General features: G+C 40.1%; 1 protein-coding gene across 2 annotated transcripts; it reads right to left on the bottom strand.

Moving 5' to 3' along the window:
- snx13 (sorting nexin 13) lies at positions 1 to 24,062 on the bottom strand. Of its 2 annotated transcripts, XR_008531510.1 has the most exons (26): positions 23,909 to 24,062; positions 14,181 to 14,293; positions 13,957 to 14,059; positions 13,725 to 13,814; positions 11,680 to 11,801; positions 11,446 to 11,564; positions 10,689 to 10,793; positions 10,391 to 10,479; positions 9,988 to 10,071; positions 9,677 to 9,815; positions 8,927 to 9,015; positions 8,598 to 8,697; positions 7,832 to 8,025; positions 7,561 to 7,665; positions 7,179 to 7,349; positions 6,945 to 7,014; positions 6,108 to 6,250; positions 5,872 to 5,979; positions 5,655 to 5,765; positions 5,316 to 5,477; positions 5,043 to 5,114; positions 4,789 to 4,934; positions 4,452 to 4,520; positions 4,258 to 4,370; positions 3,021 to 3,356; positions 1 to 1,377 (listed from the first exon to the last, which is right to left on the bottom strand). XR_008531510.1 is itself a non-coding variant. In XM_054606079.1 (25 exons), exons 1-25 carry the CDS (start codon positions 23,918 to 23,920, stop codon positions 3,121 to 3,123), a joined length of 2,865 nt encoding a protein of 954 aa, XP_054462054.1. In that variant the 5' UTR covers positions 23,921 to 24,062; the 3' UTR covers positions 1 to 3,120. The 2 variants fall into 2 exon arrangements, 1 of the variants encoding a protein (XP_054462054.1); XM_054606079.1 differs by having other exon boundaries at positions 1 to 3,356.
- Positions 24,063 to 25,663: the final 1,601 nt, after the last annotated feature.

Here is a 25,663-nt window from a genome sequence, read left to right on the forward strand (position 1 = left end):
CGTGAAGGCTGTTTAGAAACTCACGAGAGCATGAATGACCTTTCAAACAGGCTCCAACATGGACTGCTGAGATGTTTCCCAGATGTTCATGGACAATATGACAGTTAAAGAAGTGTGTACAGTGTTTGGGGTTGACCAATGATCCTACAGTATTGGAAGCTATCGATTGGTTGAATTAAAGATCATGTATTTAATCAAAAAGGCAATTTTATATCTCTGTCATCATTGAAACGTTTTCCATAAAAACACATTTTTAATAGTTATCTCTTACAGTTTAATACAGAAACCATTGCATCCATACCAATAAGCAAAAACTTACTTTTGGAATCATAATCAGGACTGAGTAACTGACAATAAAAAAATATATTTAACCATTTTAAATGTTTTATTTTTGAGTTATTGGAATTTTAAGCATGCTAAACAAAGCTATAAAATAACTACAAAATTAAGGGGAATGTTAAGTGTAAGTTAAGACATTTGCTTAGCGTTGTCTTTAAGTATTTAATAAGTAATTCTCTGTTTCTACTCAGAGCTTCAAACTGACAGCCTCTCGTTTTGCTCCACAAAAATATATCAGTCATTAGTAGAAAAGAGACCTTTTCTTAGAAGATAAAAAAGGAAAACATCTGAAATTGACAGCAAGGAGATTATCTTATGCTAGTTAGTGATCTGTATAATATGAGGCCTTTTTTTTAGCTGCTACGGAAATTTCAGCCACATCAGTAGTGTTTGATGAAGCTGAGCGTCTACACAACCTGCACATCTAGACAAATCACAAATGCAGCAAACAAACGTACTACGACAGTGTAGCTTTGAGGGTCCGTTAGTTTGAGTTACCTTTTATTTATTAGTGTTATACTGATCTGAGCACAACAGCTCACAAGGAAGAGTTTGATAAGCATGATGCAAAAAAACACCCTAAAGTCATTTTCAGTTGCGTAAAATGATCATGACATTCTGATTGATTTTTTTTTTTAGGTTAAAGAAAAATATGAAAATAGAGTTGACAGTACATTTAGGCACACTATTAACACATACTGTACACAGATATGCACAAATTTTCATAATCATAGATTCATAAATACTGGGGTTAAAAAAAAAAAGAGACAAGCCTTCCTGTATGGAGAGATGTGCAGAAAATTAGAAGTGACACCTCCTCCACCGTGGGAACAAAATATTCACCTCCCAGTAAGCGAGGCTCCAGTTCATGTCCTTCCACTCAGCCAATCGGAGTCCACCGCGGCTGCTCAGTGCAGCAAATCTAAGCACACGAGGGAGATCCATCCACGTCTGCAGCAGAATGGGGCTCCGTCCAGCCAACGGTTCCTCCCACAGTTGCTACGGTAAGTGCTCATTACAGGACATGGGTCCCTCCAGCTGTAGTTAATAACAACAAAGATCTGTTCACACTCAACAGAACAGGCCTGAATGCATAAAACGCCACCTATGAGTTAAAAATAAGCCGTTGTTTGAGGCGCCTCTGAACTCGCTATAGCCCAATGAGCTAATCACCAGGCTGCTACACAGAAAACCTCCTGCCGCTGCCCAATTGATGCCCAAAACACAAGATCATGTACGACCGGGCGAGGGATAAGTGTAATATACCCCCCAAAACACCAAAAACAAAACAAAAAAAACCTCAGACTTATAAAACAAGTCTGTAAAATGAACATTGTACTTTTACAACAACGGAATGTTAAGTTGTTGGGAGAAGAAGACATTTCTGGGGAAGCTTCTTTCATGTTTTCTACTATTAAAATAATATGAATTACTTTTTTTTAAGTATACAATGATTCAAAATGCACATGCATTAAAGAAAAACAAATATTGCACAAAATTAAAGACATTTTCTCTGAATAAAAGTTGATATATCTCCCGTCTCTCTATCTTGATTTCCTTGTAACGTTCAGTCGAGTGAAGGGGAGCTACCTCTAGCGTGCGTCTCCTGGTCAGCATGTACTGTTATGTTTACTTTTAAGGCTGGTTCACTAACTCACACTGGCACAGTTCCTGACTGAAGAAGACTGCATCTTTGTGCTAAACACACACTCACACACAACCATTCACACACAATTCTACATGAGCCGAACACACTAGACCAGAGGGTACATTCTTTGATAGTGCGCTTTGACAGCCAGAGCCGATCCTCCCGCGGCTGTGTGTCCTCACAGCTTCACCTTTTAGGCAGATAAAGTTAAACTTTTCCCCATTCTCTTTCCTCACATGATTAAGGATATGAAGCACAATAATGTTCAGAGTATCCCAACACCAAACCAGTGCACACACACGTGTGGAACAGCATGAGCTTTGGTTGTCACAGGTTATGACAGTAGCATTAAAGGGGATGTGGATCTATTCTTTGAGGATTATGGGTGGTAAATAAAAAAAAAAAAAGAATTTGAGACTGGAACAGATGCAGACAATAAAAATCTAAATCACCTCTTTCAACCCATATTTGTTCAGTCACATTTTAAAAACAGCGCCTTTCCTAACCCAGTGTTAGTGACATATTTGGTAGCTATGAACAAAAAAAAGTGTGCAGCTTTTTGCAGATAAAAATATCTACACCATGAGGGTTAGTTTGACTACAGCTGAGCGACCAGGTCACTGAGATGGTAGAGGGAAACCGGCCAGAAGACAGAAGCGGGAAGGTAAGGCAAGGTGTGGGTCTATGCTATCTACTCCTGCAGTTTAAAAACAATACAGTATTTGTGGTCTGCTCTCTGGACCAGGAGAAAGCAGCATTGACTGGCCCAGGATAAAGCTAAACACAACTAAAAAGTCCAAAAAGGAGGAGGAAAATATCGAAACTAAAAGAAAGGACTGCCATGTCCAGTCTTGGTGCAAATTACAGGATTTGTGTTTGCGCATGTGTGTGTGTCACAGAGTGAGAGGAGGGCAGAGTGTGTGTTCTTCATCCTTCAGTTCTGTCTTGACAGAAATAATCAGCTGGATAATTGGAGTGTTTTCACTTCAAAGAGTGTGTGAGGGAAGTGGACGGGCAGAAATCACACACATACCTCAACGTTCACATGGATCCCCCCTCCACACTCTCACTCTTAGCTCTCAAGTCTGTGTGTGTCTAGTCGGCCCATGTCCCGTTGCCTCTGTCCTCTCCTGTCACCTCTTGAGGGAAGAGGATTTATGTTTCTGGCCATATCTGTGGATGCGTGGCGAGCGGGAGTGCAGCTTGACAAAGAGCTCGGGGAATTTGTACTGGGGGAACATCGTCTCCAAGAAGCCCTCCAGGAAAACGTAGACTAGCCGGCGGTTCATGGGTTGGTACTGAAACATGTCGAAGACACGGAGAATCCCTTTTCTCGTGGTGTCCGCTCCGATGATGTGCTTCAGCTCGTCTGATGTAGGGAGAGAAAGATGGCAGTCAGGAGGGAGCACAAACACTCAAGGAGGCAGGAGGAGATAAAAAGGAGAAACGTTTTCTATGTGGGATCATTTATGCCACGAGCTCGGAGCAGTGCAGTACTTGGGCTGACCAGAGGAGCATGTTGGTCACTTTACTGCCCCTTTAATGTGGCTTAAGGCAAGAATGAGGGCATGGAGTTGTTTAGTTAGATAACAGAGACATGACACTCAAGGAAAACTGTAGTGAGCAAACAAACTACCAAATCTTTTACAAAATGAAATGTGAAAAGGACAGATGAAGGGCATTGGCTATAAAATACACAATATGCTTACTATAGAAAGACAGAGAGAGCAGATTGTGTGTGTGTGTGTGTGTGTGTGTGTGTGTGTGTGTGTGTGTGTGTGTGTGTGTGTGTGTGTGTGTGTGTGTGTGTGAGAGTGACAGAGATCGGGGAAAATGATGTGGAAGTTGAAGAAAATAAAGAGAATTTGGTAAAGTTGTTGTGATATGACAAGCCTTCTATGTGTCTTCTTCCTTCTTATTTATAATACTTGATTTTTTATTTCATTTTATTTTTATCTTGTCTGTCTTTTACTATGTCTCTTGTGTGCACTTTATACCTCTATGCTGCTGTAATCCTGCAAATTTCCCCGCTGCGGGACTAATAAAGGATTATCTTATCTTATCTTATCTTATTTCGGTCAGACTCACCCCTGTAGATTTGTGCTCGATCTAAAGTGTTTTCCAGCAGTGTGTTTCAGTAGATGAGAGTCCCAAATGGGGCTGGATGATAACTAGATGAAGTGTGTGTGTGTGTGTGTGTGTGTGTGTGTGTGTGTGTGTGTGTGTGTGTGTGTGTGTGTGTGTGTGTGTGTGTGTGTGTGTGTTTTCACCTGGCATGATGCCCAGCAGACTAGTCTTGGCAGCTATTCGTGTCCTCATGCGGATGCTCTTGTCCCGACGGGGCGGCGTCTCAGCCAGAATACCGTTGGGCCAGTAGGAATCTCTATACGGAGACAGAGCCACTGAGAGTCAATCATTATTCTTTTGACCAATTAGTTAGTTCAAAGAAAACAGGAGAGGTTACCTGAACTTCTTGACATAGTCTGCAACCTGCTCAGGAGAGGTCATGTAGTCCACATGTTCCACAATTTTCCTACAAAGACAAAGGAAAGATAATTCAGGTTGTGCTCTGTGTGATGCTTTTACTGCCCTTATTTTGCATACAATAGAGAGATTGTTAAGTTATGCAAAATTGTTAAAAGGTCTGGTTGATCATTTATAAACATGTTTTGGTGGGTACAGAAGTTTATATACATACATATAACATTTTTGACTAGTGCGCTGTATAATATATATATATTTTTTTTTCCATCTGTCGGTGTACTTATTTCAGTGTGCTCCGTGTATTTTGTGTCTCTGACCTGTTGATGGTGTCTCCATACGTGGCTCGGATGAGCTGCTGCAGCAGGTTCTTAATGTTCCTGCGCAGCCACTGGTTTTTCTCCTTGAGGTCAAACACTTCGTCCATCAGCAGCAGCATTACCCTCAGCGGGATGTTATCATCCACCTAGACACACGGATAAGCATATCATTAGTTGTTAAAGTATATTTAAAATAACAAGCAAATGAAAGAAAGAAAACAAACACGCAGCACCCAACGTGCCCGCTGACTCACGTTGTCATCAAGCTGAGCAGAGACCCGACAGTGTTCAGGGTCGATGTCAGACTTGGGGAGGAGCGGAGGCACCTGGAAAAAAAGAAGAGAAAGACAGTTTTATGTGAAACAGTCTACTTCTTGAGACGCAAGAAAAGTAACGGAAAATATATTCTTATGATAAAGTGAAATCAAATCAAAAAACTAACAGACCATATCAAACAGAAAAAAAAGTGTATCGCTTTGCTGTCCTTTAACAGGATGCAAAGTACTTGCTCCATGTGATGGGGTTACCTTGAGTATAGACTGTTTGATGTCCTGACCCAGTCTTTCTGACATGCGGCCCATGTTATCAGAGACCTTGGTCATGCCTTCAGCCAGACTGTCTGGCAAGGCCTTCACCACGTTGGACACGTTTCTCATGGAGCTCTTCAGAGGATTTACAAATGTGTCTATCTGATGGGGGAATAAAACAAAAAGGAGAAAATGATTAGAAAATCGGTCACAAATGAGTGAAGTACAGCCAATCTTAGCTCTGTGATATTATATATATATATTTATAGACAAATCTGCAGTTATTTGGTAGTAAATAAATTAAACTGAAACAGGTATTATTTCAAAAAATGTAGTGACCTTGCGTGCAAACTCTCCCTTGCCCTTGCTGTAGGCCTTGTTCTCTAGGAAGTCATATACATAAGGAATCAGCGTTGGACAGGCCTTCACCATCTCGGAGTTCAGCAGCAACTGGCACACACACAGAAAAGTTAGTGATATACACTCTACAAAATGATGCGAGACAAAACAGGCATTCAAAATTTGACAAGTCAACACTAAGATATAAAACGGGTACCTGTAGGTAAGCATTGAGGTCTTTTTTTCTCTTCTCCAAGAATTCTCTGTCCATGTTGTTGAAGGTCTTCTTCCCTGGCAGCTTGAGGATCGACACCAGGTTCTCAAACTACAACAGAATATATTCACCACTCAGAAGGAGACAACCAAGTTCATGAGATGTTGCTCCATGCTTTAACACTAATGTTAATATCTCCCATATCTCTCACTCACACACACACACACACACACACACACCTGTTCAGTGATCCTCATATGGAAGTCGTGGAAGTCAGAGTAGCGGCGATAGGTCTTCCAGCAGTCCTCACTGCCGTCATGGCTGCGTCTGAACACGGTGATGGCGTACAGCGCGTAGGTCTTACCGTGGTCGTTGCACACCCCTGCAGCACCCCAGAAGCCGGGGAGAGAAGCGTCAGCTACTGCGCCCGGATATATACATCCAGAATGGGAATGGAGGATGGTGGGGGGTGGATGAAAGCAGAAAAGAAAGACGGGAAAGGGGAAAAAGGAATGTGCAGGTTCAAAGTGTGTGTGTGTGTGGGGGGAGGAATAGCAAGCAAAGGAAAGAATGCAGAGCAGAGGGTGTGGAAATGTGATAAAGGAAAAGTAATGGAGGGGGGGAGGAGGAAGGAAAAAGGAAGAACAGAAAAACAGTGAAGGTGATAAAATGAAAGAAATAAAGAATACTGGAACAGTATGAAATGACAAAGCGGACGCAATGAATGGAGCTAGGAGATGAAGAGTTGAAAGAAAAACATGCAGGGAGGGACTAACAGGGGCTTACATATATATATGTATATATATATATATATATACATATATATACATATATACACAACAAATTCACACACTCAACAGTGAAAGTCTAATAAAAATGTTTTAAACCTGACATGCATACATAAGTTGCCAGAATCTATCATAACTCTTAAAAGCTGTATTTGCAACCCTTCGTTTGTGAGTCTTTGTGAACATCCAGCAAAAAGTTCCTGAGTGATTTAACCACACCGCCTTACACTTTTAGATGTTATGACAATAATGCTCACAAAAGCAGCGTATAACTCTCTGTCTGTGTACCTGTGTCAGAGATGAAGGCATGTAGGTGCATAGATTCATCATGGCAGGAGTTGGACAAGTCGTCCAAAGACTGAAATCACAAGAAATAAGTCATCATTTAACTGTGTAGTTTGCCAACAATAACACAGTGCAGAGCTGCTTCCCTGTAGATGATTTGTGACAAAAACAATGGCAGACACGTCTCCATATCAGGATGTTTCTGAGCCCTTGCATTAGGAAGTGAAGAAGACTTACTAGATTTATGCTTCCTGTGGGAGAGCCGTTGAAGGATTCGACGTCGCCGTCATCAGACCCCCGGTAGCTCGGCTCTTTCAACATGTCTAACTCTGCTAGCATGCGGACATAGAGGGGACTCTGCTTGAAGGAGGGGTAGTAGCGCTCGTCACGTAGCATCATCTCGTACACCTGGAATAAATGTGTGAGAAACAGTTTGTCAACAGGTGCGAAAAGAGGGTCAAGATAGTAAATGCAAAGAAATATCAATAAATTATAGTGTACAGAAGAAAAAACATAATTTTGAAAACACTAAGCTTTGCAAATAAAAAAATATAATCTCTCAGAGTATTGGCATGATTCATACAATTCCCTTATACACATATAGAATGAGATTTAGTACATTTCTCTGGATTTCATCAAATATCTCTGGCGTGGGGTCGTCTTTCTGTAGCTTCTCTCCTAGTGTTGTTACGGATGCTTCGTCCACCTGCACCCTGGGAGACGCCTGTCCGAGAAGAAAGATTGAAGCCGTTAGATACTTTTGTAAAACACCTGACAATACAAGCTAAAAAAAAACTGTATGTAATTTACCAAGAAATAAAACATATTTTGGTGTTAATCTCCTTTACTGCTGAAATGACTTTTGACGTGAAACACTCATGTGATCCCACCTTGTCTGAGAGGTATTGTTCGTAGACGCCCAGTGCAGCGGCCTTCAGCAGCCCCTTGGTGGCGCTGGGCTGCTTCTTGCCATCCGCCTGCAAGCCCTGCATGACCTCCAGCTGCTGCTGCGCAGTCACCCTGTAACCCTCCACAGTGAGCCAGAAGAACAGCTCTGCCTGGGCCCCCGCTGCCTGCATGAAGTCTGGATCAACAGACACACAATAGTTGGTGTCTGTCTGCCATCACAATTTGGTTGCACATGCATGCAAATAATGAGGCCAGTGTCTTTAACTTTTAGCACTTTTGGCTGCTTGTTCTGATGCTGCATTTACTTTTATACTCTTAGTTAACTTCTTTGTTTAATAAGAAACTAAGATGTGATGGTTATGATACCGTGGCTCAGCTCCTTTCACTTTTTATTTTACATTTCGAATGACAGAACCAGCCGTAATGTCTTGGCTGTTGGCTCTTGCTCACTTTCCACTCCAGATCGGACACAACTTGGCTTGACTCCTAGTTTTTACACATAAGCACACGCTCTATCGTAATCTGATCTGTAAAGTGGAGTGACCTTTTGAAAGTCTGTGACGAGGTCATGAGGGACAGAGAATGAGTGCGCATAACAAGACAGGTTTGGGTTATAAATTCTAGAGAAATGGAATAAGTTATGGATTATGAAGATGATTAACAGAAATGTTCAGGGTTAAGGCCATGGGATAACTACAGTGACGTTTGGCATGCACGGTTCGTGTGATGATGCATTTCCAGAATTACCCATGAAGAACTGCAGGGCGATGTTGTGGATGAGGATGTGATCCAGTGGGATAACACACAGCTTGCCAAAGTTGGCTGCCAGCTTCAAGGCATCCACCTCCTATACAGGAACACAGGAGAAAGGATAAGTAAAGACTGATATGCAACGCAAAAACAATAAAACTGTTTTATTCATCTGTCTGACTCCAAAGGTTAAACTTTACCAACAAATTGACTTTGTGCAGGGACTTGCAGACAATGTTTTACCATCACATTAACAATAAGTGATGTATGGTTTTTACAAGGTCCTCCAGTGAAAGCACTAACACAGCAGCGCTGCAGTCTCTCACCTTGCCAGAGTGTAGTCTCTGGATCCTAGTCTCACACACCTTCTTCACAAACAGAAGACTGTTAATCTGGTTCTTGATCACATTGATGTCTAAAGGACAGAGAAACAGAGACATCAAGGGAGGAAATTAAAGCAGGGCATTTATATTGGCACAATTTACATTTGTGTCTCCCTATTCTGGTGGCAAATTAAGCCCCTTACATTATTGCAATTCAACCCTGAAATGATCTAGACATTACCCAGAGGAGTTGTATGTGTGAACTCAAATATCCAAATCATTTGAACCGGACATTAAATGGAATAACAGATCCCTATTGCAAAGACGTGTAATGTCCGTTTGAGCCAATGTGTGAATTGAGCAGCTAGTTGATTGGAGAATTCACAGTGAGCGTGTTGATGACGTTTCAATGTCAAGAAGAGGAGTCATTTACACAAAGACGCCACTCAAAATGTCTAACTGGAGAGAGGACGAGATTATGGAACTTCTGTCCGTAAAGGCTGACACTGAAACAGTCAAACAAATTAAAGTAACGGCATGCAACGCTCTCCACAGGCGCCATTCCTACTGGAAAATTCTATTTCCAGTAGGTGATAATGCATCTGACACGACAGTCTCCTGTTGTGTACTACATGTGTGGAAAGGCTACTCCGGACTATGTCTGGACCTGATTCTCTGTACCTTATCCAGTTTCATGCTTGAGTTTCATGTGTGCATGTGTCTGTATGTCAGTGAGAAAAAGTGAGTGCCCACCATCTCCGGCAGTGTCCAGAGAGCGGAGGTACTGCAGCTCCTCCAGCACCTTGTCCTTGACGGCCTCCAGCTCAGTGGGATTGTCTGTGAGCTTCAGGATGTTCATGAAGGCTTCATAGTTACAGCTGGAGTCCCGGATCTAAACAAAATCACATCCATTTTTATATCCACAACATACATGACAAATGCTGTTTCTGACCCATTAAATTTGTTTTCCTAGTTGTTACTTGGATAGTTTTTTTTTTTTAAATATTATTTGCACAAAAAGTCAGTTAGAATAGCTAGGAGGTTAGATGGGTGTCGACTCTCACCATCCAGATGACAAACTGGTTGATGTAGTCTGGGTCGCTAAGCTGGTTGATCAGAGGAAGTAGCACACCACGCGCCAGCACCTCCTTTAAAAAAAACATCAAAGTGCATTTTTTTAGGTTCACTCTGGACAGTCAACAATACAAACATGCCGTCACATGGTCTGGTAGGGCAGTGTTGTCTATTCATGAGCCTGTTGTTGGCTGGCTGGCAGCCAAAGTGGGAGCATTTGGCCGGCGGCTCAACCATGATAAATTAACAACACAGGTTGAATGACATATTGTGTGACTGAATGTGTGACTTTGCGCCTCACATTCGCATCAAAGACCAATGAAGCCAAGTGTGTTGTGGTCGTTTGACTGTGTAAGTGAGAGTAAGATTTCGTGTTTGTTTGTGTGCGCTCACCCTTAGGAAGTATCTCATGTTCTTGTTGTGGAAATCTCCAGGAGGTAGTAACAGATACAGAAGCAACTCACACAAGTCTCGAAGAAAACCTGCCACACACACACACACACACACACACACACACACACACACACACACACACACACACACACACACACACACACACACACACACACACACACACATAAATGTCACATGTTTAGTTTTTACTAGTTACAGCATCAAACAGTAACACATTTGTGTGAAGAGTTCTTCATGGCAGTGTGAACTTTAAGGCACATTACAAAAGTGTGTTTACCTTCTTCATCTTTGTGTGAAGTGCAAACTACGTCTCGACAAATCTTCCTTTCCATCTCCACCTCGGCCTCAAAGAAGGAGTCCACCAGCTCCTCTGTTATGTCCCCTGCTCAAACATCACTCTTTCGTCATTGTCATTATCATAATGTACGCCTGAACTTTCATCATCTGACTTCATCAGATCTTTATGTAATCAAATCGTATAAAAATATCAATTATTCACGTTACCTTAAATTAGATTAAGAAAACTTAACTATATCAAAACATCGTTTTACAAACTCTCACACAACTCGTGCAGAATAATCCAAGTCACAAATATCCAGTTGCATGCTTCTTCCCAAACACATGCATTTAAGATAAAAACAGACTTAAACAGATTAGCCTGCTACTCGTTCAGCCTCCGCAAGCATGAGACTGTTTATGCAGAAGTGTTTTAAATAGTAGGTTTTAGCAGAAGCGCATGTGTTTGGGCAGTCATGAGCACACGACTGGATAAATTCAACAAGACTTTTCTCTATTTTTTGATTGTCCTTTCACCGTGGAGGCATGCAAGAAAAATCTTTTCAATCATTCAACGTAACACGGGAAGAGAAGTTGATACACAAATGGTCATTTTGGGACTGAAGTATTCTTTTAAGATCAGAATAAATCATCACAAGCATTGTTAAAAGACAGAATTTACTCAGGAGACGAGCCAAAAAAATGAATTAGAACTACTGTGATAGAGAAAGCAGGTGTGTATGATTGTGTGTGCTTACTTTGCTTGTCCTCTCTCTCAGCGAGGCGATCCTGGGCTTTTCTGAAGACACGTAAATGGGTGGCAAAATCGTCCACCAGGCGAGTGGTGAAGTAAGGCTGCCAGTCCACCTCTTTGGACCTTTGAAAATAAACACACGAGAATAATGTAGAAAGGTAAAAGAAAAATAGAAAAACACAACATTCGGTTTGTATAAAAGATTCAATATCGAGACAGAAAAAAGTTGTTCTTATACCGTGTAGAGAACTGGACAAGGGCATTCTGCAGCGTCTGTCTGATCTCCAATAAGAAGGACTCATCCTCGCTCAGAGTGTAGTACCAGTACTGGATGTAATCTCTCAGAGCAAACTGGATCACCTACAGCGACAAAATAATAGAAAATACATTTAGTAGAAAAACAGCAACCCAATGAGCTGGACTGAGAGGGGGGAAGATTGGAGTGCGAGCGAGATTGGTAAATAAGCCGTCTTGAAAGAAAATTAAATCTCTTTATTGCTAGTGTCTAGTATTAAAACCCAGAGAACAGATTACTGGACTATTAGGTCCTAGGAAACCTGGGTAACTCAATCATGTAGTTGTGCTCTGTTGCATACAGTAGAGATACAGCTGAGTAGTATGATTAAATCAAGCACACACATGAATCAATGTAACTGTCTGCTGTGATACTATATGAGCTGCAGAGGGAGGGAGGATTTTTTTTAATGGAGTTATTTTGTGTGCATATGAGAAAAGAGACAAATGAGAGAATGTGGCAGAAAAATAAAAAGGCCATAAATGTATTTCAGAGGTCATGACGCAGGTTTACATGATGTCACATTTAACTGTGCTAAAGATCTCAAGGTTCACATGCTGCTGAAATGATTAGTGTGCATTCCCGGGGAGGAAGGGAGAACAGAAGCACCATAGTAGAGCCGTCAGTGTCATCTGACCATCACAAACTGCTGTGTCGGTACTTAACTCTGCGGGCCACGCTGGCGGAGGAAAGAAAACCTGTGACTACCAGACAAAGCCAGCAAGCTCATCTTGCCTGTCTGCAGTTCTGATAGACGGCCTCAACTTCATTCAGAGGATCTTTTTACTAATGTGTTAAGCTAAAACAGATTCTGAGTCAATTACCAGCAGACTCACCGCTGGAGAGTAAAACTATTTCTGTTCAGCCCTGCAACCTTTTTAATTTAAGCCACGATATGAAAATAGCTTTAGTGCAACACTGATAGTGTAACAGTACAGAAACTTTCAGTTCCACTTTCTGTTCGGAAAGTTTGTCCGTTTTATTTCCGGACAGTATGACCGATAAGATTGTAGAAGTATGACATCATCTGCTGACTTGATTAAAGTAATATCATTCAAATATCGTTTTGTAGACATTGCTATTAAATATATATAAAAAAAACACTAAAGCAGTTTATTAACTATTAAATTGAAACAAATGAAAATGTATTTCTTTAGAACCTTGTGGTGGTCAAGTCGGTGTGTGGTCCACAACTTATTCAGAAGTGAAACTAACAAACTGATGACACCTAGCTTTATTTAATGGACAAAGATAAGTAATAAGCCAACCTAAAAAATATCAAAGTGTTAAGATGACAAGTAATAAAAGTACAGAAGCAGAGCGGAAATAAATTCTGTGTGAAGTCAAGATGGGGGATGTATGCAAGTGACATTTGTTGTGAGCACCCCTTATAAGTTAACAAAGCTATTATTTCATTTAGTTTTTTGTCATATTTTTTCCATGGCTTTGTGTAGCAGACAGTGTTGCACTGTCTAACAGCGCTTTCACAAACATAACCTACTTTCTGGCTAAAAGACCCGTTATCATCAGTGCAGTGCTTTTTATGACCAATCACTCAGCTATGTCTCCTCATAAGTGGACAGAGGGACAAAATATAATGCTTACTTTCACAGTGAATCCTATGTGATGACATTCATGATTTGTAATTATTGTAATTTGTACTACAAAAGTAGTATGTATTGCCAGCGTGTTGTATTAGAATGCAATTGCTTTAGCTAAGTGGACGTGATAAAGTGGCAACTGAGCCATAGCTGGTGATATCATACAAGAGCAACATTTAAAACCATTATTAAATAAATTATTATTAACAAAGAACATTGGGCATGTGTGATATCTTAATGTTGATACGTGACCATTCTGACTGTCAAGGGTTCAATCATGTTGCTGGTGAAGCTTAGACAAAGAGGCCAAATGGACAGGAAGTCACATACATAACAAAAAGACGCACACACGCACACGCACACACACACACACACACACACACACACCTGTTGTAGTGGTTCATCAATGAAACTGGATCCAGTCAGTCTCCTGTCAATTTTTATGGGCTTCAGCTCCAGCTTCATTTCATCCAATGTCTGAAAGAGACAAAAACCAATGAAAACCTAAATGATCTTCATGGTTAGCTCACTTCATCAACGCAGGAACTTGATTTACAACTAGTTAATTTGTTTGTGTAGACGAGGTCTAAATGCATGTGTGCTTAAGCCGTGCTTTTACCTTCAGTATACCAATTTGTGTGGGTGGCAAGTAGGACTGCTCGCACTTTTCCAGGTGTTTCTCTGAGTTGATTTTTCCATAGAGCAGAGTGACCGCAAAGCCCCTGGAAAACAGAAGTGAGAAGGAGAGAACCGCTAAAAACTATCCATCAGGTGTTGTGGTCAACGTGAGAGAGCATGCTTATGTAGAAACATGGCGGATGGTTTAGCGGTCTTCCTGCTCACCCTCCAATGAAGCAGAAGATATAAAAGGCCAGGTAGAATATGGCAAAGGGTCCAAAGGTGACGAGGAACAGCACGACTCCAAGACCCCCCCATCCCCAGATGGACAGACTGGCCTGAAAGACACAAAAATAAATACTCTATGTATACTTGAGTTTACACTTTAACCAGTCTGGAGATCATTATAGTTGGCCAGAAGAAAGACTCCCTCCTGATCAAGCCACTTACATCCCTTCCACCACTGACAGACTCAATAGCAGATATTTTAATATGCAGACTAAGACTACATCCTGTATAAATCAATCACCCATCATCAATTCCCTACATAAAACCGTTTGGGCTTGAATGCCCATCCTGTGAAGGAAAAGTAACAATAAATCAGTAGCGGGTCAGAGGATTAGACGAAGGCACTGTACGATGACGTCATCCATAGATAAAAACACCATTCTACGCTAAAGATGTCAGCACAGGAAAATATCATTTTAAAAAGCGGCACATTGTGGTGTGTTGCATTGTTAGAAAGTATCAGGCATAGACCGTGTGTGTGTGTGTGTGTTTGTGTACAGACCTGTGTGTCACATCCTATGGTTTTCCTGTTATTGTCAATGCAGGAAACCAAGCTTTAGTTTTCCATTTAGCAACTGTGTCCCAGTTCTCCATACTAGTTACTCTAGTACAGTGGTGGCCAAACTTTTTATATTGTGGGCCATGTACAGAAAAATTAAAAGGAGTCCCGAGCGAAACAATAGTACATGCTTAGTTCTCAACCAGTTACACCGCAAGAAATTTTGAATTTGGAGACCAGTGCCATAGAAAAATAATTTCCTATTAAAATAGTTTCAATAAATTCGGCAACATCTTGTGTTTAAACTAGGATGTGCAACATACACAATTTATTTATTAGATATATGCTCAAGCCTTAATCTAGTTCATTTTTAAAAACCATAAAAATGAGCAGCAAGTCCCAGTTGGCCAACCGAACTCTAAGTCTCATACTATGACAATGCTACAGATGCATTTTAGTTATAGAACACCAGAAAACTTAAGTCAACTCCCAAATATTGATATCCAATTAGTCATTGGACAATATAAACGATTATCCTGACCAAAATAATTTTGATTCACGTCATTATCCTATTTATCATCAAAATATGCTTAAATCTCATTAAATGGTTTATAAAATCGATTTATCTTGCATTTTGTTGATACAAATATTTTAAATGGAAAACAGATAAGACACATGTTTTTGTGCATAGATAAAAGATAAATAGAAAAATAGCAACATGGTGCGAGTCTGTTCTTTCTTACATGATAATTCCTGTTTGTTTTTTTTAAAACAGGCTCTATTTTTCACTTCTCTACCAAAGCGACACAGACAGCATTTTCAAGACACTCATGCTGCCGATATCCATAATTATCCAAATAATGGAAAATTAAGCATGATTAACTAAAATAATAAAATAAAATCCTATATTGTTTCAACCCTAATCAGTATTGAGCTGAATAATCCAGTTTCAGTCAGGCTACACAGTGTTCATGTGGTGGTGTTATATAAATGAGGAGCCTGTCAAAGAGCAACACAAACTTGTTTAAACCAGCAAGTGCAAGCTGGACCAATGAAACAAGGCCATGCAAACCATAGAAAGTTCATTAATAAATAGTGTCATGAGGTAAGGTGAGATGTGCAGTTATGTACACAAAGGTGGTTGAATGTGAAAAAGTCTCTCGTAACCACACACTGTATAAAAGTCACACCCTGACCGTGGAGCCATCAGATAGACAGACACCATGCGTATTAGTGGTGATGATCTTCGGCTGCCCTACATTCATTACTAGAGTTCCTTAGATAAGCAGCTCCACTGATGGAGCCAGATAGACACAGATAGAATTTCCTCGGGACACTGAGACATTGTCCTCTCTGCCACAACCAGCTATGGACAATCGAATGAACCACATGCTGCCAACGGGGACGGACAGCTTACAACGTATAGCACGACCACGAGACACAGGGAGGCTATTGACAATAAATGCTAAGCAAACTACTGGGGAGGAATGTTGTCAGTATAGTCATCATTTTTGAACCAGGCGTACTGCAACCTATGGCTCTACTTGCAAATTCACAATTTATTTATTCATAGAAAATGTCTCGGAAATTTTAAGAGTGAGAAAAAAGGACCACTGAGCACAGGTTGCTGCAGCATGAGCCTAATGGAGAACCATTACTTACTTATTTAACTACCAATTCAATTATCTGTCTAACTATAAATTCTTTGTTACAAATAGGAATTACATTTTGCTAAAATCTGTAAAATGTGTTCACGATCAATTTTAAAAACATCCTATGAAAGTCCAGAGGCAATGCTGAGCTCATGACAAAGCGCACATGAATGCCTCATGACTAGCATGTCCTGGTGACGTTATATTTTGTTCCCACTCCCAATTATGAAAATGAACAGAACTATGGTGTTAAACCTCTACAGTGTATGCATTCCTTACATGTAACCACGTTTTAGTTAGTGTTCTATTGTTAAAATGTGCACAGAGATACACCTTCTTGCTTAGCCTATTTAATTCATACAGGATCTGGATCCATAGTTTCTGTCATTAGTTGCTATACTCTTGACATTGATAGTTGTTGTTGTTGTGATAGCTTTGCTGTCTGGATGTCTCTTTTCAAACTGACCAGTTTTGTTTTCGTGGTGCACCGTGGTGTAACCAGTACATGATGGGTAACACTGAACTGAGGATCTTAGTTCGATCAGGCACTATAAAGCTGATACCAGTCAATTAAAAAAAATGACTGATTGATTTGTTACAGTTCAGATCTTGGAGATCAGCTTGTGACCTCTCTAATCAGGACCAGCTGATCACACACTGGCAAAATTAAAACATGATGCTGATGGCTGTCAGTGCAGACCCTGACTTCACCTACTCATTGTTAACCAAACAACTAATATACAGAGTGTAGGCAGAGTTGTATGAGGTACTTATCCATAGTCAGTGTATTATCTACAAAAGATGGCAGTCAGCACATCCCCAGTTTGGACCAGAAGGCAGGAGAACCAGCACAAAATGTACTTAAGCCACCTAAAAGAAAGGCCCACCTATAAAGATCAACATCACTTTAGCTGTACGCTATATTTAGAATATTTTCACCGTTTTACCTTGCCATCAGTCCTTTCCCACAGGACACTGAAGCCGTTATCTATGCTCTCTTCAAAGCCACTAGACTCCTTTGATAAAAAAACAGCAATTTTACCTCTCAGAACACAGCTGGTGTAACGCTGCCTCAATCGGTTAGTTAGTTTGTGTTATTGAGTGACTTTGGTAAATCGGAACAAACCCTTTAAACACAAAAGACAAATAAAAATGACACAGACCAACTAAGCAAACTATGCCTCTCATAGAGCAACCCCTGGAATATATGACGCACAGCAGACACTTTGTTTATGAACCCGATTATGGGGAAAATCAGGTTAGAGCAGAAAATATTAGTACAAATCGACATGCACTGTAATTACTCTAAAACCCTCATTTACATGTAACTCGTCAGTAATCACTTCTCTTATCTACCACCTACAATAATTTGAACCAAAGCTAATGTAAATTATTGTAAACTGAGGAGTTTTTCTTCTCTGTTTAATCATCTGATTGACAGCATACTATACAAATGTTTCCTTAATATAGAAAACAGCTTATTTAGACTTTTTCTTTCAATTTCAGTCTTACAAATAAAATATTTTAGATAGTAAAAAGCACAGCTAATATTTAATTGCATCTCTCTGTAATGCTTTCACAGCTTTAAATCAAAATGTATTTCTTTAGCACATTTAAAACAACATGAGATGACCAAAGTGCTTTACGACAGACGGACAACAAACACATTCCTAACACAGGCTGAGATCCAGTTTAAATCAACGAGTAGCCTAATGCAAAACTAATACACAACCATTCAGCAGACACAACTTCTATACAATCTTTGCTTTGAATGACTCTGTAGAGGGGGCAGATCTGATGTGCTGAGGCCGTTTGATCCACAGACTGGCGCTCAGAGGACCTTACCAGATTAAGAAAACTGTGACTCTTATGTACATGAAGTTTAAGAAAACAGGTTATTGCAAAAAAGATGACTACAACAGCGTGTATTGAGTTAATGTGAACACAATGGTGTCCGGGCTGCAGAATGTGTCCAAACTGGCTAGACTACCCCCTCTCTCAAGTCATAACTGGCTGGGACAGAGTCGCTAATAGCAGGGTTAGGACTCTGGGAAGAGAATAGGGCTGGCGTAAGAAGAGGACATTTATTACAGTTGAGCTAGGGGTGGTGGAAATACAACGGAATGCTATTCACAGAGCAGTTTACACCCTGCCACAAATCTTACATGAACTGCAGTGTCCTGAACTCTAACGCGGCCAAGTATAACACAGCTTTCAGCAACAACGTTGTCATCATTTAGGAAAACCAAATTAAAATCTAGGTAATGACTTTCATGCAAACCTCAATAACCAACTTGACCTGTAGTAACACATCCGCTCTGTTTATCTTTCACCCACACAGTCATCAGAGTGAAAGCAGTTGCTTCACTGTTGGTTCAGAAGCTGCACTCATCACTGACACATTTATTACCACCAGGCATAAGCTACATGCTAACAGGTGACTGTATTGTACACAGGCACACGATAACAGAGTGATGATAATAAAAGTCTCATAACTGTGGATTAACTTGAAGCAGCAGTGAACAACACAATGTAAAACTAGTAAGGATCTAAGAACACACTGCCAGAGACAGTCAGAGCTGGATAAATCATTTTCATAAACATTTGAATTCCTTCAAGACAGATTTAGTGGATACGAGCTGGGTTTATGCTTGCCAGAACAAACTGTACGCAGTGTTTCCTCCAAGTGTTTAAGTAATATACAGGCTTAGATGGTTTTAGTGCTGATATCCAGGTTAAGCCAAGTTCACAGTCATCAGATCGCTCTACCGTTCACACCACACAACTCGCTGTTTTAATTGAGAGTTTTTAAGCTTTTCACACTACAGGACTGACCGGCAACAGGGTGTCACACACTATAAGATATTTCACCGGGAGGAGCCCCAAGATGAGCTCTCAAACTACGTTTTGTCAGGAAAACACACACAAGAAGTGACAAAGGCAAGTCATGCTTGTTGATGTTATCGTTGGCACACGTCAGCCTGTCTTCGGTCATTTGCCTTTTTCTGGGTGTGACGGCAACTTTCCAACGTTAAAGAAATACTGTCCGAGTCCATCCCAGCAAATGCAATCATTCCCTGAGAAAGTATTTCGATGTAGCTCAAATGTCCAGTCTGACGTCAGCAGTGAATGTGGAGGCTATTAGCAGGGCTGTGTGATGAGCGGATGAGGCTGTGGAGGCATGGCTCTGTAGGAAAGACGATAACTGACACTCTTGAGTCATCACAGCTTACACAGGGTTTTAAACATGAACCATCTGCTCAAGTGATTAACACCCAAGCCCATCGGGAACGCACACATCTAAACATCTAGCCAACGCTTCCTTACGCAACCCACACGGAACAGACGCACATAATAAGCACGAGTGTAATAATACTTGGGAGCCTCTGAGCATGAGGTCAGCATGTGCAGATAGACGGATATATGGTTGTCTTTGGTTTAAGAACATACATGTATTTATATACATTTAAATCACAATTCATTCAATTGATCACCCAGTATAATAAAAAAAGGTTTACTTGCATTGCTGTTTATATAATTGCCAAGGATCAAGTAGAGAAATGTTAAAGCAATATTGTTTTAACTTCACTACAACATTAAAATAACTTCAAAACCTCTATTACTTTGCGAATATATCGTTTCATGTCCTAACTCTAGTTTCATCTGCCTATTTCTCTTTTTTATTGTAGCAGCTTAAACAGCAAACAATCTAAACGTTTGAAAGGACTGCCACATAGAAAGGTATGGTCTTTAAAAGGAGCTATTTGGACGACCTTGACTACAGGCACATTCAGACATGCACACACACTCGTATCTGTGTGTTAGAGATTATTATTTCCCACATTTCCTGGCAAAAACAAATCCCTGCAGAACAACACTCATACTGCACTGCACACACCCACCCAGACACACACACACGTGGTAAGAAGTGCTCCACGACAGATTGCTATTTTTGTGATATATGCACGAGTCAACTAGCGCTTAGCTGCAACCCCGATGCTTGTGGTCATTGGGGGAGAGGTTAACTCAGCCCATTAAAGCTCTCCTGTGGAAGATCCATGGTTAATGCCTCAGAGGGAGAGAAAGGAAGTGGGGCTCACTGATCATGCTGGCCTAATCCACCAGGACCACCAGAATACAAAGAGCTACCATATGAGCTTTATGATTAAAACACTAGAATGAAAAGAGTAGATTAATGAAGCTATATAATAAAGAATTTGCACCAGCATTTATTTCATTTCTCCAATGCTAGTGTTCAGTTTAGGTGCCATTTAAATTTGGAAAGAGATAGAAACATGTTTCTTACTTTGTGATATGTGAGCCTGTAATACTTTTACCGACACAATACATTTAATGAAAACTATGAAAAATGAGAAATTTGCCCTGGTATGTTGTCTTGTTCATTGGCAGGTTGGCTGAAAACTCAGCAGAATGTCTAAGCTATTCTGTCTGACAAATCACTGACAGCACACGGTAAAGCAGATACTTGAAAAATCCAGCTTCAGGCTAATTCAAAATCTGTGCTGTGCAATCTCCTACTAACTAGACATGGGCTATCCTTAAATTAACTAAACACACAATAGGTGGAGCAACAAGTACAGCCAGAGAGCAGAGACAAGGTCAAGTGAACCACTCAGGCCAACAATCTCATAATGAATATATCACTTCTTCATGGAAAAAACATTACCTGAGATATCTGAATAAACTCTATCTTTTGTAATCACAGAAAAGCTGGTGTAGGACTAGCAGAGTACCCACAGATTTGATATAACAGTTCAAAGTTGAGTGTGTGAGAGTATATTTATATACTACATACTTATCACTAACAGCCATTACCGTAGTGACAGTGGGGATAAAAAGGTGGAATTTTATGATCAAAACCTTGAAAGCAATATAATTGTAGGCCCTGCTCTCATGAAAGAGTGGAATAACACAATTTATCAGATGCTTTGGGCCGAAGGGTTCGATGATCCATCTTTAAACAACAAATATCTTCTTTTCTTTCTTCAGTTGAGTTCAAGATATATGTTTACCTAGATGCATATCTGGCAGTTTGTGGGCTGATTTGTCACCTAGCTATAGTAGATAGATCCCACAAACAGTGTGTGGCCAAGGTGAGGTACCAATTTAGTCATCTACTCCCTAGCTGTGTGGCTGAGCACTTTTTACCCCAATTGTTCTATCCAATTTGATATAGCCGGCTCCCTTGAGCTGTAGTTCGACACTGCTAACTTAGCCACAAGCCTCCTCTGATTCATACTCCAAGTCCACAACTACGTCTTTTCACTTTCTAGTAGCGAGAAGCTTCTCCGGAACGGCGTATATCTGGAGGTTTATGTGATTCACCCAAGATCCCAATCCACTGGTAGGAATCACTAAGCCAGCAGCATCAGACCAATTGTTACACACAACTCCCCTACTGGGAATTGTACCCTCGGCAGTAGTAGGCATCTGCATCACCTGTGCTGCCCCAAGTTTGTTGTTTTGTTAAGTTTAGCAGCTGTAGCCGTTTAAAGTCAAACTATACATAAAACTAATACACACAATGAAGCAAAATACAATAACAACTGGCGACACAAGTCTAAATTTGATGTCAAATGTGAGCTGCATTCTGTGTCTCCGCTTGAACTAGACCCACTATAGATATATCTCTGGACACAAGACACAGGTCTGGACGAGACTTGATTCTTGATAGCGGTCGGCTTGTTTGGCAGCGCAACCGTTCCTATGTACTTACGTTTTACTTTACGCTGCCATTTAAGGAAGGAGGGAGAGGTGTACGAGATGACAGGCAGGCCTGATGTGACAGTGTGCTGGCCTTAGTGTCCACCAAGCTTTGATTAAGACACTTTAATGAGATTTAACCAGGGGTGAAAAGCACAGAGATAACTCAGTGTGCCTGTGGATGAACACACAATGCACTCACATCCCCCTTCAACAAACTAACTCGGTGTACAAAGGTGTATTCATCAAGCTATCTGTCCACACCATTTGCTAAAGGAGTTTATCACTGTCAGACAATAATAAAGTCTGTACCAACGTCTACAGCCTAACTTGATCCGACTGTTCAATGTGCAACAGAACTACAAAACACAGCAGCGACACTTGCATTAAAACAATGTGTGCAAAAGTGCACTCAAATTCAAATAACATGGAAAGCAAACGAAAGCAGAAAGTAATCTATAATAGATATGTTACTAAAAGTCAGGGGGAGAAAAAAAATTGGAGGTGAAATTGCCAGAGGGTAGTGGAATGGACTGAACCCAGTGGTTAATTACCAACACAGAAGAAACAGCCTTCAAAAGAAAGATCCTGAAAGATAATGATGACAGCGGTGACGCCTGAGAGGGCCCGATTTGTTTTGCAGCTGCAAGTGATTTGCTACATCTTCCGGAGTATCTCTGACCTCACTTACTTCCGATATAAATAGAACATTACCAAGCTGATGTGAAGCCCAAACTCATCACCGGATGTCCCAATACAAGTCATTCAATCCAGACCAAAGGTGCAACGTTTTGCAAAGAGCTCCTTAAACTATAGTCTCCTACCTGACTGCACATTACACAGAAATCAGTACTCCCTGTCAGACATGCAAAATAGAGCAATGGCAGCTAAAGCCCTATTACAGAGGCTAAACTTGTTCTTAAACCCTGCTGGAGAGGTGCCTGGATGTGGCCAGGTCACCTGCCTCTCAGGTGAGGTGGACAGTGTAGTAGTAATCATGGCTCCAGTGTCTCTATCCAAAAAAAAATAATCAGGAAACCAGCATGCAATGAGAAACTGCATCACGTGGAAAAGAGCTGTAGCAAAAAAAACTACAATGTCATCACAAGTCACACTAACAAACCGGCTTGTCAGGCTGAGTGGCAGCAAAAGGACTGAAGACACCCTGTTAGTATTGGAGGGGAAGCATGTGTTAGGCTGGGTGTTTGAGGGTGAGATTGAGGAGAGTAGGGGGGCTTTACTGACTGGATCCTGCTGGGAAACAAAAAATATCTCCATGTTACAGCTGTGTGTACATGTCTCAGGCTTTCTAAGCAGTAACGTCAGTCCACACCTTACCAAAGGACTGAAGACACCCTGTTAGTATTGGAGGGGAAGCATGTGTTAGGCTGGGTGTTTGAGGGTGAGATTGAGGAGTAGGGGGGCTTTACTGACTGGAAAAAACAAATCTCCATGTTACAGCTGTGTGTACATGTCTCCCCCTCCTCCCTCAGCTCACCTGTGTGTGTTGTGATGAAGAAATCCTCAGCTCAGGGTCGTTACTCATAATCTAAACTCACCGTCCACATTACCTGTGTGGAGCTAATCCAGGCTGACAGGCTGATCGTATTAACGGTGTAATCCCGACGCTGAGTGGCCTCTTTTTTAGCAGACAAGCCTCTCTCCTTTAAAGCACAGTGTAGGTGTGTTTACCTGCTAATGCTAAGGCGCTAGCGGCTACAAGGCTAGCTAGCCGCGTCCGTCACTGCTCGGTGACGACACAGGCGTGTTTTCCTCCGGTGGGGACTTACCTCTGCGAGCATCGTCGTGGAAAAGGGCTACGTGTGCGGTGGCTCCGGCTAACCCCACCACATCGTAGCATGCGAAGAGGGAGGTTGGATTTTTCTCGGTTTAAAAACGGTCGTATTTCCAATCGCCGTACCCTCCTCGGAGCGCCGCCATGTTTGTGAGGTTTACGTCTCTGCTGCTCTGTTTCTGGACGCCGCCACCTGATTGGCTGAGAGGCGATGACGCAGAAGCACACACGTGACTGATTGACGGACACGAAACGCAGCGATAATCAGGAGAGACTGACCCAAATACCATGTTTTATCAATGTGTGGTGTATGTACAGTACCAGGCAAAGTCTGGACACACCTTCTCATTCAACTACTTTGAAGAAGCTAAAATATAAAACATATTCTGGTTTGTTGAGCATTTGTTTGTTTACCACATAATTCCATATGTGTTCCTTCATAGTTTGGATGTTAATCTACAATGTAGAAAAAAATAAAAATAAAAATAAAGAAAAAACATTGAATGAGAAGGTGTGTCCAAACTTTTGACTGGTACTATATATATATATATATATATATATATATATATATATAATTATTATAAATAAATAATAATATAATAAATATATATATATATATAAATATAAAAAATAAAAATATAAATATATATATATATAGTACCAGTCAAAAGTTTGGACACACCTTCTCATTCAACTACTTTGAAGAAGCTAAAATATAAAACATATTCTGGTTTGTTGAGCATTTGTTTGTTTACCACATAATTCCATATGTGTTCCTTCATAGTTTGGATGTCTTCAATATTAATCTACAATGTAGAAAAAAATTAATAAATAATATAAAAAACATTAATATATAGGTGTGTCCAAATATATATTTGACTGGTACTATATATATATATATATATATAAAAATATAATAAAATATATATATATATTTATATATATATATAATATAAATAATTAAAAAAATATATATATATATATATATAGTACCAGTCAAAAGTTTGGACACACCTTCTCATTCAACTACTTTGAAGAAGCTAAAATATTAAACATATTCTGGTTTGTTGAGCATTTGTTTGTTTACCACATAATTCCATATGTGTTCCTTCATAGTTTGGATGTCTTCAATATTAATCTACAATGTAGAAAAAATAAAAATAAATCATTGAATGAGAATGTCCAAACTTTTGACTGGTACTGTATATATATATAATAAATAAATAAAAAAATAAAAAAATATAAATATAATATAAAATATAATATATATACAGTACCAGTCAAAAGTTTGGACACACCTTCTCATTCAACTACTTTGAAGAAGCTAAAATATAAAACATATTCTGGTTTGTTGAGCATTTGTTTGTTTACCACATAATTCCATATGTGTTCCTTCATAGTTTGGATGTCTTCAATATTAATCTACAATGTAGAAAAAAAAAAAATAAAAATAAAGAAAAAAAACATTGAATGAGAAGGTGTGTCCAAACTTTTGACTGGTACTGTATATATATATATAAATAAATATATAATATATATAAAAATAAAAAATAAAAATATATAAATATATATATATATATAGTACCAGTCAAAAGTTTGGACACACCTTCTCATTCAACTACTTTGAAGAAGCTAAAATATAAAACATATTCTGGTTTGTTGAGCATTTGTTTGGTTACCACATAATTCCATATGTGTTCCTTCATAGTTTGGATGTCTTCAATATTAATCTACAATGTAGAAAAAAATA

This window comes from Anoplopoma fimbria, chromosome 10, assembly GCF_027596085.1.
Source record: "Anoplopoma fimbria isolate UVic2021 breed Golden Eagle Sablefish chromosome 10, Afim_UVic_2022, whole genome shotgun sequence".
NCBI classification, from domain to species: Eukaryota; Metazoa; Chordata; class Actinopteri; order Perciformes; family Anoplopomatidae; genus Anoplopoma; species Anoplopoma fimbria.